At 33.3% G+C, this 12231-nt stretch overlaps 1 protein-coding gene and 1 pseudogene across 2 annotated transcripts; one reads left to right on the plus strand and one right to left on the minus strand.

Annotated features, from left to right (window-relative positions):
- Nucleotides 1–656: 656 nt before the first annotated feature.
- Nucleotides 657–1178, minus strand: LOC145065473 (uncharacterized). Its single transcript, XM_079012462.1, has one exon. It carries the CDS (start codon nt 1176–1178, stop codon nt 657–659), a length of 522 nt encoding a protein of 173 aa, XP_078868588.1.
- Nucleotides 1179–5455: 4277 nt separating this feature from the next.
- LOC145072376 (phosphatidylinositol 4-phosphate 5-kinase 6-like) lies at nt 5456–10335 on the plus strand (annotated as a pseudogene). The gene is made up of 7 exons (XR_013690998.1): nt 5456–5729; nt 6003–6170; nt 6682–6847; nt 7528–7837; nt 8384–8487; nt 8558–8633; nt 9975–10335. The product of XR_013690998.1 is annotated as a phosphatidylinositol 4-phosphate 5-kinase 6-like (transcript).
- The last annotated feature ends 1896 nt before the right edge of the window (nt 10336–12231 follow it).

A 12231-nucleotide genomic window follows, 5' to 3' on the forward strand; every position in this document is an offset into this window, starting at 1 on the left:
GGAACAAACAAAACATCAAATAACTTAATTGTCTTTCCAAAAGTAAATTCAAGACATACGACACCAAAACCACAAGTAGGAATAAAAGAATCGTCTCCCATTTTCAGCACTGACCCATCTTCAAGCGGAGTTAATGTTTCAAACATCTGTTTATCCTTGCATACATGGTTTGTTGCTCCGGAGTCGATCCACCAAGCAACATCATCATCCTGCACATAGAATGATTCATGAATAAATGAAACATAATAAGCATAATTCTAATTAGAATTATCAAAGTTAGTCAAAAACTGACCTGCTTTAACTTGGGCCGAAGACCCGTTCACTTTCCCATTGGCTCCACTGTTTCCAGCATCATTGTTGCCCAAATTCACACGACAATCACGCTTGCAATGCCCAACTTGATTGCCCCTCCAACAAACCATATCCTTTCTCTTTTTGTTGGAGTTGGTTGGGACATGTTCCTGCTTACGTTTGCCATGTCCTTTGTGGTTCTGGTTCCTTGGTTTGTTTTCAACCATATGAACCGAGGGCTGTCCAGGTTCAACTTTTCCTTTGGTTTTTCAGATTTCTCACTTTCCTTCGCACGAAGAGATTGCTCAATACGATTGTGGCTAGCAAGTTGAACCAATGATAGTTCTTCCTTTTCATGTTTCAAGTTATGTTTGAAGTCTTTCCAGGACGGAGTCAATGATAGTGGATACATCAATGGATTCATCCATATTCATACGGTGCAATTTAAATTGACCGTATATACCAAGGAGTTCATTGTACTGTTCAGTGACAAACCTTGAATCTTCTATCTTATAATTATTAAAGTCACTGACCAGAAACTTCTTGCTAGAATCATCCTCAGTAATGTATTTCAGTTCAAGGGTGTCCCACAACTCCTTGGCACACAAGGCTTCACTATGGATATCAAATAATGCATCAGACATACCGTTCAGAATGTGACCTTTGCAGATGTCATCATTATCCCACTTCTGTCTCTTTCTTGTCTCTTCAGCCATCTCAACAACACCTTTTGCAGGCTCTGGTGGTCTTGGAGTAGTTAACACGTATGCTGTTTTCAGAGTAGTCAACATGAAGTGCATCTTCTTCTTCCAACGCCTGAAGTCGACATCTTCGAACTTCTCCAGTTTGGCAAATTTGGTAGTCATCTCATGGATTAAGTCATCCATCTCTAGGAACAGAAGATATCAGTTTGATTGTTAGGAATTTTAGGGATTGTAGTGGAGATCTGGATACCGACTTGGATTGTGATATCACTTTCCGAACTGATATTTCTACCATATGCTTGGGTTACAAGAAATTCAACCTAAGATAATCCAAGTGGACACTTATGATTTTAGGCACAAAAATCGTAAGCCAATATGCTAGAGGATTCTGTGAAAGTATGATCAAACGAAAGCTTAAGATCATAACCCTCTTTTGAAAAGAAGAGACGTTTATATAATAAATGATATTATGGTTTTATTAGGTTGGGCCGTCATTAGTTTCTTTGGAAGCAAGTAATGTTAATTCGCATTTAATGAAGATTTAGGGTTACTAAAAACTAACGAGTTTCGTTAGTTTTACCATAAACACACTCAAGAAATTGAATTTTCCACTATGGTCCCATATGTAAAAACTAACGAGTTTCATTAGTTGCTTTGGACCCCGCTAGGGGCGCTGCCCCTAGACCCCACCAAAGGGTCGCTGCCCCTTTGGAAACCCCGGACCCGGGGGCGCCGTCCCCGGACCCCCGACTAGTCGTCGAATCGGCTTCTAATTCGATCTTATACATGCGTGCACTCCGCACAACCCCATACATATATTACAATACAAACTATGAAACACCTTAGCTCAGATGTTAGTTTCAGTTACTTAAAATGACATGGTGACACTAAAATCACCAACACCTCATAAGTATAAGAAAGGCATATTTGGGTCAAAAGATGGTGATAAAGAGGTAATTATGAATGATTGCAGTTTTTACAGCTTTATCATCTGATGCGTTAATCCATGTTTATCCATTATTTACTAAATCTCATCTAAAATGTCAATTAAAAGAATTAGAAAATGAATTTGATGCCTCTAAAGAAGAAATCATGCCCATTCCGCTCTAAGCAAGAACATGTACATGGATACACTCTTTCATGCGCTCTTCCAATCGATCATCATGTTTTTAGCTTTTTTGTTTTCTTCTCTGATGTTCCTGCATGGATATATCATTAAAAGTAACGAAATGTTAGTGTATTGTTGATTAAAAATATTAAAAATGATGATTAATCAAGCAAGTTAACAAAAAATGTTAGACTTTGATCAATTTCTATGATCAAATTGTTCAAAGATCACAAATCTTTCAAGCCACAAAAAGATCATGAATATTTTCTATAATCCACAACGAAGAATGATATAAATAATATTACCTTCAAATAACTTTGGCTTGTACCCGGTTGTTTTATATTTATAGAATTAATATAACTAAAAGATATTAAATCTGAAATAGATTATCTGAGCAGTGTGAGCACCAAAAGAAACTCCCGCTTTGACTTTAGTGGTATGATCAAACCAACTATTTTCATAATCAAATTAAATTTTGAAGAGGATTTATCAGTACTATTTCCAACTCTTTTGACCATATATGTCAACATCCACAACTAGAAACAGGTTCAGAGACGGACGAATCCGTCGTTATTCCGTTGCTAAATGACGTTTGCGACAGATCAGCGACAAACATACTCTATAGCCAATTAAAATGTGGTGAATAAGCTAGCAACAGGTTTAGCGACAAATTACTTTTTCCTTGCGACGACCTTAACGACAGATCATCCATTGCAAATTCATCACTTAATACAATTATTTAGGACATCGACGACAAAACTCGGTACCATTAATCCGTCGCTGATCCCTCGCAAAACTCTACTCTATGTTTTTTTTATATTCCATTGCTGATCCCTCGTAAATTTAATATATGTTTTTTTTCTTTTCCATCGCTGATCCTTCGCAAATGAGTAATAACAACTTTTTTTTATTTTTATTTGAATTACAAATCTAAAACAAAAAATAATTATACAATACCAAATCAAACATCAACATTTAAATACCTAAAACATCAAATAAATATAGAATCCAAAACCAAACAATAACATTGAAACCATGGATTACTTACTTGATAATGCCACCATAGATTTTGCCTCTATTAGGATCCAGCCATTCCTGAAACAAATCTTGAATAAGTTCTTGGCGATGTTTAAAAGTTCATAATGTCAGTCCCAAAAGTTCTATGAGGTTGTATTTAGGGAGTCACCAACAATCCCTACACTGTTTAAAAGTTCATAATGCTAGTCCAATTCCCATAACAACCATATGAGTGTTGGTATAACTGCAAATCTTGAAGAGTAAATTTATTTTAGAAAAGGATATATACTTACTTGAAGGTGAGTGTTGGTATAACTTCAAAAACTATCATATAAAACAAAATTGCTCCGTATGTAGGTATTCCTGAATTCAATAATAATAAACATAAAAAAGGACTTCTTTCAGGTAATAAGTATTCAATGTAGGTTTTTCCTAAACATGTTGAAAAAATATAACTTTATTTCCAAAAATTTCAGCAATAAGCCATTGAAAATTTAAAATTTTGTGTAGGGATACTGATAAATTATGAACATGTATCACAATGTCCATCTTATCGCACTTGTTCCTATGTGTGTTTCTAACTCAATAGCTATATTCTTGACCTAAAAGTCAAACATGGATCATACAAAAAAGATAGGAATATAAAAGAGAAGAGTATTGGAGCAAAAATACATGCCAGCAATAGCAATAGCAATAGGTTCGAGACATTCTGAAACTCGTGATTGTTGTCGTTCGAATTTGAGCCCTTTGTTAAATGCCTAGACTCGGTACCAAATCCATATCGGTTCAAATCTAGAAAAAAAATTGTATGCTAATTTATATAATCTAGAAAGCAGAAATTGGAGTCAAGATGATAATGAACATGAAAGCACTAGGAAAACCAAAATTAAAGAGTTAATGAAGGTAGAGCTTAGAAAAATGAGTGGTGATATGAGCTAGAAATAAAAGAGAAGTAAGAGAGCTCCATGGAAATGCAACTTACATACTACTAGAAACCAGAATTGGAAGCTGATGAAAACTAATTTAGGATGAACCTTCAGATCGAACGTCATTGGCAGGGAAACGACGAGTCATAAAGGAAGGGAGATAGACCGAGAGAAAATCCAATAAGGATGTGATCTATGAGGTTTTTCGATTCTTTGAGAGGCTTAAGTATCCTTCAAAGAGGCGCACTGCAGGTGGACGGTGGTGGAGGTGATTTCTTGGGCGGAGGAGGGATTTGAGTAGACAGAGGGTCAATTAGGGCTTTGTGAGGAAATCGTTTAGGGCTTTGGGAAGAAATCAGAGGGAATGAAAAGAAAATGAGGGAACTGAAAAGAAAGAAAAGCCGGAACGAAAATAAAACGAAGGAAGGAAAACACAAAGAAAAGCAGGAAAAAAAAAACGATGCTTCTAAATACTAAGAGTGATTGGCTGAGGGCCAAGAAAAAAAAGCCATTGATTTTTAGCAATCCTTCATTCTTCCCTTGCTAAAAAGTTTTAATTTGCGACGGATTAATTAGCGAAGGACTATTTTTTGTCGATGAATGCTCGTCGCTGCTCCATCGGTAATACTTCTCCGAAATTCAATAAGTATTTTGGTTGATATATTTATGATTTGATTTCCGTCGCTGATCTCTCGATGAGCCGTCACTGATTAGCTACGGAATGAACCCGTAGCTGATTCCGTCACTGAAGGTCATGTTTCTAGTAGCGATCTCAGATAGTGAAGGGGACAACACATACGGCCTTTTTCTTTTTCTTTTTTTTTAGCTATTTAGTGTTGGGTTAATCTTGATGGTTCAGATAGAATACGGGCCAAGTCGGGTATGGGTCATGTGCATGGGTTATCAATATTCTGCATGTTAATGACTTGGTCTAAAGTTGACTGAATTTGTTGGAGTTGAAAGTGAAAGGTGGAGTTTGTTGCTACTTAGAAGGAAAAACGTGGGGGGTGTTAATGAGAATGTGTTTTATTATTTTGTTTGTTATAAATAGGTAGCACTAGTAAATATATTTAGTAGGACGTAATCAGTTTTCTTGAAAGTAATATATACAAATTTGCTGTTTTGATCGGTGTTCAAAGAACGAGTGCGTGTCTGATTTCTAACATTTAGCCATTTACCTTTTGTTTAAAAATAATGGTTAATACCAACAATCGATGAAAAAAATTAAAAACCGTCATCAAACCAAATATTAATGGAACAAGTTTGTCATCCTTCCACGTGTTAGATATGATAGTGCATTGAGGAGCTAATTCCGGAAACCAAGAAACATTGTCTTGTTCACACAAAAAAAGTCCTTCCAGTTACATATATTGCTTTGTTCGAATCAAAGGAACAGCTGGACATTTTTTGAAACATAAAAATACAGGTTCCGACCCATTTTCTGCAAAATCTAGATGATAATCCCAAGTCCTAACTCTCCTGTTTTATTTTTGATCAAATAAATTAACCTTGTTTCCTTCTCCTTTTTGTTTCTTTTGCGGTTTTTGAATATTTCAATTGTGTATTCTAGTGGAGTTTGTTTCTGATCGTAACAAGATTTTGCACCCCATCTGTTTGTTACGCAACGTACAGCTTATTAATTATGAATTATGATCTTATGCTCAAAATACAGCTTGGTATAAGGTATTAACTCAATATTTTATTTTTCCTAACTCATGTAGACAATACTCTAAATTTAGTAAAAGTTATTACACATAGATTACAAGTTATAAGGCTTCAAAACATTTAGGAACATCTTTAAATATCAACCTAAGATTGAATTAAACACTTAATTATGCTTTAATTGCTTACAAACTGGGAAGACCAAAAGTGTTATTTTCTTTAAAAAAAATTCCAGAAGGTTTTTTGGGTTGTACATACGTATGCATTCATTGTGTCCTAATGGTGCACTTACAGACATTCTGTAGGAAGGCTAGGTCCAACTGAATCTATAAAACTGAAGCCTACAGCTTTTGATGCCAAGAAAAGGTTAGGGACAAAGTTTCCTCCTGAGGGATCGAAACATACGCCACCTCACCAGTCATCTGAATTTATATGGAGAGATTATTGCCCCTTAGTTTTCAGGTGAGTTCTTTGGTCCTGTTTTTTTACATATGGGATAGAACATGTTGTATTGTGTTTGATGTGCATTGGACTCAGTGTGGTATCGTCGTATCGGTGCAAAAAAAAAAATTGTGAATTTTTTGTCCCACTCTCTACAAAAGACGTGAATACCCTTCTCCAAAACTTTTAACAAATATAAGTAGGACAAAAGGTGAAGTTTTGTGTCCCACAAAAAGGTAGAACAAGGATTTGCTATCGATCCGTTGTTATGCAAAAGACATAAATGCCCTTCTCCAAAATATTTGGGACAAATATAGGTGGGACAAAAAGTGTGCCTCCCAGAAACGTAGAACAAGAACATTCTCTTCATCGAAAATATTCCTAGAAGGTTTATCCAATCTTGTCTACTCTCGTGTAACAAAAAAAACCTTAACTGTGTTATATTGAACTATACTCTTAGGGTACTCTCATAAATATTTAATTTATGTTTGGTCCCATGATTTTCTTTCTTACATGTCATGGATGGTTCTAGGGCTCTTAGGAAACTATTTAATTTGGATGTGGATGATTACATATTATCAATATGTGGAAATGATGCTTTTCGGGAGCTCTCTTCTACGAGGAAAGGTGGAAGTTTCTTTTACTTGACTCACGATGACAAGTACATGATCAAGATAATAAAAAAATCAAAAGTTAGAGTGAGTTAAATCTCAATCCAATGCACGTTCTTTAAGTTCTTTTAATTTCAAATTCGCACAAAAAGCAACATACCTTTATTTAGTTGTGTATTATAGGCTATAGCATCTTACTTTCATTTCATCCTAATAGAAAACTATCCTTCCATGTGTATCTAGATGAAATTGCTATAACTAGACTCCGTAAATTTTTCAATATACATCGTTCTAATAGGAAAGTCTAAATTGTTGGTGATTTTATTGTCACCATGTAATTTTATGTAACTGGAACTAACATGTGAGCTAAGGGGCTTCTTAATTTGTACTCTAATATATGTACGGGTTGGTGTGAAGTGTACGCATGTATAAGATATAATTAGAAGTCGGTTCGACAACTAGTCACCTCTTTGGCTGGGTAGAAATATCACTTCGGAAAGTTCTCTCACGATCCAAGTTGGTATCCAGATCTCCACCATAAACCCTATATTTTCCTACATAAATATGTGATGCGAAAATAAACAAATCAATAACAATACGTTTATGTTTCAAAACACAATGCTGTAATAGGTTCGACTACACATTGGATGCTATAATAAACAAATGAATGATAGTATGTTTGTTATTTCTTGCATTTAAGTTGTTACGTTCATGGAGTATTATCTTTTAGTAGTTTATTCACATGGATACTTATTATACTACTCTAGGTTCTAAACAGAATGCTTCCAGCCTATTTCGAGCACGTGAAGTCGTTTGAGAACACACTTGTTACAAAATATTGTGGACTACATTGCGTGAAGTTAAGTGGGCCCATACAAAAGAAGGTGCGGTTTGTTATAATGGGAAATTTTCTATGTACTGAAGTACCTATTCATAGACGCTATGAATTGAAAGGGTCTTCACATATGGGAATAACAGAAAAACCAGAAACGAAATTGATGCAAACACCACACTTACAGATCTTGAACTTAAAGTTATTTTTCGGTTGCAGAAAGATTGGTTTCAAGAGTTTTGCAGGTGAACTATATTATATATGCCTGTTTCTTTTTTCACTTAATATAGAAAAACACAAATACAACCAAATAATTTTTTTTTAGTCAGGTCCACCGTTAAATGATCCCTGCATAAGAAGTAGCACTTAACAAATTTTCCCTTTTAGTTTCTTCCTTTTTTCTCAAATATTTTTTAACATTTTATAAATTTACCCTTTTTATAAATGTGCCCTTTTTTAATGAGTGTTCTCTTCATCTTTTTCCCTCGAATATATAAGTACGTTACTATTATGGGTAAAAAAATATATAAGTATGGCATGTAATGGCCCAATAAATAATATCAATGGAACAAAGACTGAATTTTTTTGCCCCATCCAAAATGGTGGGACAGGGACTCCCTCTTGATATCTCATTGGTGTAAAAGACGAAAATGGCCTTCTTATCCTCATTATCATAGAAAGAGCTATAAAGCTTGTCAAGCCCTCTGTAGCAAATTTAGCCATAATTCTTTTATATTTGTTAATTTGTTTTAAAATTTCCTTTAAGCTAAAGTGGTTTATAATTGATGTAGCCAAGTGAACAAGGATTGTGACTTTCTTGAACAAGAGAGAATTACCGACTACAATCTATTGGTTGGTATTAGCTTTCAAGAACCACATAGGCAAGCAGCTGAAGGTATATCACACACATCTTATACAACTTATTGAGTAGACAATGCAATTATTTTGTGTTTTATTTCTTTTAGTGAATGCCACGCATGATAGCAATGGAACAACTCCTAGCCTTTCAGCAGACATGGATTCTCTTATAAATCCTACAAAGTAAGTTACATGTTGAAATTTAATAAATATTATTTAAATAGTCTCGGTTTGAGCCTATTAAGGCCCTATTTTTCTTTCTTTGTCTCATAAAGTGAAGTCACGTTTAAAAATGAGTATTTAAATTTTTACCCTTACATTCTTATCATACAATTTTCACGATACTCATTAATCTTAACAATTTTAGTCAATTTAAATATGAGAATATCACAGGAAAAAGGACAAATGGGAAAGGGTTGTGATACATTAAGCTAAGACCCCGTTTGATAGACATATTTCTAGGTTCAAACAAATCTTTCTGGATGAATGCACCGGAAAGACTGTTTGATATGCACAAAAAATAGGTCTTTTCCGGTAAGATATGTTTTTCCCAGAAAGCTCCAAAACCATATCTTTCTGGCTGAATAGGCTGGAAAGACAATTATGCCCCAAACCCCGTCTCTTTTTTTTCTTGGATTATTGATTTCTTTTAAATAAATTTTTAATTTTTTTTATTGAATTATTACTTTTTTATTGGATTAATATATATTTATAAATATTAGTTTTAATATATAATATTTATGTATTAATTGATATTATTTTATCTCACCACTATCAGGCATAAACCGGGTCAAAAATCACACATTGAGTTATAAAAAAAACAAAAATGGCTAGAAAGAATAACAACGTAACATCAACTTGAAAAACAATAAACTAAAAAAAACTTAATCAACATTCTATTTGGATTTTTAAATGATTATTGTGTAATTTTGATTTTGTATGACAATTTGTATGTTTTTATAATTATTCAGCAACACCATCCATCACAATATAGAACAACAGGGTGATATTGTCATTTTTCATCATTCAGCACAGCCAATCAGATATACAATCAAATAACATGGTTTCTTTCCCAGTCAAAAAACTTTCTCATATAGCACTTTTTCAGACAGCACTATCCTAGACAGAAACTATCAAACGAGACCTTTTTGGCTTAAGTCATTAAGTCATTCTGTCTAGATTAAGTAAAAAACAAAACAATCATGTGCTCAACCCATTAAGCTCATTATGTTAAAAAAACAATGACATAAAGCTTACCGAATTAAATCTTGTCCTCATTAGTAAATGGATAAAATAGTGAAACTCAAATGGTACATGTTTTTAAATGAAAGTTAATTTGAATCCATACAATTGATGAAATTGTGGTTTGACCTAGATAAAGGTATCCCAATGTGGATGCCATGTCAGCCAATTCAACATTTTAATGAGTTGATTGGAACGTTATAAAGCAAAAGATTATTAAATGCGATAGTAAGTATGTTGCTGTTTGGAGTCTAAAAAATTTGTAAGATTCTAAATTTTCAGGTATAATTGTTTACGACTAGGGATTAAAATGCCAGCACGCATCGAATTCACTGTGAGAAGCAATGACACGCAACTAGTTGGAGAACCAACAGGACAATTTGGTGATGTCATCCTTTTCATTGGTATAATAGATATACTACAAGATTATGATAAAAGTAAACACACATATAAATCATTCCAATGTGATCCCACTTCCATTTCTGCTATCGACCCAAGATTTTATTCTAAAAGATTTAAGGATTTTATATTTAGAGTTTTTTCAGATGATAGTTAAATTTTTTTTTACATGATTTGAGATTATAAGAAAACCCGTAAGCGTCTAATGTATAGTTCGTCAAGAGTATATGATGTTGAATGTGTTTACCGGTGTACACGTAACTTATGATGTAGACTCAATAGTGGTTAGAAGTTACTAAAGATAAAGATATAGATTATTTTATATGAAATGCGTTGTTAGTTTCATTGTGTTTGATTAGGTTTATGTTCTTCTTGAATTACTAAAATCGACAAATTCTAGTTGGGTTTGTGTTCATGAAGTAAAAAACAAACCGAAAAAGGGAAATCAAAACTTGTCTATTGTTTATTATTTTAGATAAACGTGTCGCTTACGGGCGATTGGTGTAAAAGGAGTTTTTTTTGTAAAATAATAACATTATGGGTATGTTCGGCACAAAACTTTTAGCTTTCATGTAAAACACCTAAAAAAGGAAAAACATCCTTCGGTAGTAAAGGGTTTCGCTTTTATTTTAAACAAAAAAACTCATAATCTAGATGTTACTTTTGGAAGGTCTTAGCTTTTCAAAGTTTTTAGCTTTTAGGTTTATATAATTTTACACCTTTAAAAACTAACAACTATTTTACCGAACATTTTTATACAAATATTAGTTATAACTTCCGGTTAGAAGCTACTAATTAGTTTTACCAAACACACCTTATAGACACCTGATAGACATAAATAAAACAAATGACTGGCTCATATAAATATCAAAAAGGAAAGTATTCTATCATACCATAGTCAACTCAAAAAATTCTATAAAAAAAGTGAAAAACATAAAGTTTTGTAAAATCTAATAAAATAAATGATTAAATATAAACTAAAAGTATTAAAGAAGTACTACAATAACAATAAATAGTTTTTTAAATGGAAGAGATTTTATTAGTAAATTAGGTAAAAGCTAGTTAAAGAAAAGATTACAATGAGAAATAGTTACGCTTATATTTTGTAACCAACCAATCTAGTTGATTTTCAATTTTTCACTTCTATTAGACAACCATAAGTAAGATTGTGTGACATTTTTATCGAATAAGGCATATTTTCTTTTACCAATTATTTTGTTTTTGGGTGACAAATCAATATGCATCTAATAGAGACGAAGCTGTAGTCGGTCAGTATTGCAGTCATTAAGATAGATCAGAAGAAGTTTAACCTTATTAACCCTCTTGAAAGGAATACGATTGGTGTGCCTTCTGGTGGTCGGGTTTCTATTCGATTTCGAGCAGATAATCCAGGTACGTCGTTCTAGAATTGTCACTTGGAAGTGCATGCAAATGAATAGTTGGAACTGAAAATGAGGGAACACCACTCATATATGATTACAATATCAGGGAAGAGGGAAAATTGATCTAGGGCTAGGGAGAAACACGTGCGAGTGATGGGGATAAAAAAACTGAATTGAAGCTCAAGATTCAAAGGTGGAGTGAATGTGTGTGACGGTGTGTTTGATCTTGAAAAACAGAAATGTGGTTTTTTGAAGCTGGGAAAAAAATTGAAGAACCTGGATTTTTGGGGTCTCTTTGTGCATATAATCTTGTAGCCAAGTAGCAAAAAACTTGGGTTTTTTTTTCCTAATTTGATAAATAAGGAAGAAAAGAGAAAGAGTCAAAGAGAGAGGGATACAGAGAGATAGAGAGTACGGTGGGGGTGGAAAATTCTTTAAAAAAAATCAAAATAGCATTAAAATATTTATAGAAAAAGGAAAAAAAATGACATAACCTTTTTTTTAAGATTTTTTGGACCAAAAACATATGAAAAACCTTGATTTTGGACCTTCCATGCACTTTGAAAACTTTTTAAACCCTATCTAAAATTTTTTAAATACCATAGGGACCAAATTTACATTTTAGTCAAATTTAAATATCAAAAAGGAAAGTATTATCGTATACCATAGTCAACTCAAAAAGAAAAAGTGAAAAACATCCAGGTTTGTAAATCAAATAAAATAAATGATTAAATATAAATTAAAAGTACTAAAGTACT

Source organism: Lactuca serriola, chromosome 1 (assembly GCF_051521515.1).
Source record: "Lactuca serriola cultivar US96UC23 chromosome 1, Lser_US96UC23_V15, whole genome shotgun sequence".
Taxonomy (NCBI): domain Eukaryota; kingdom Viridiplantae; phylum Streptophyta; class Magnoliopsida; order Asterales; family Asteraceae; genus Lactuca; species Lactuca serriola.

Bases quoted from the DNA above. Each gene is read 5' to 3' on its own strand.
- LOC145065473 (XM_079012462.1), bottom strand. From the start codon at position 1,178: ATGGATGACTTAATCCATGAGATGACTACCAAATTTGCCAAACTGGAG.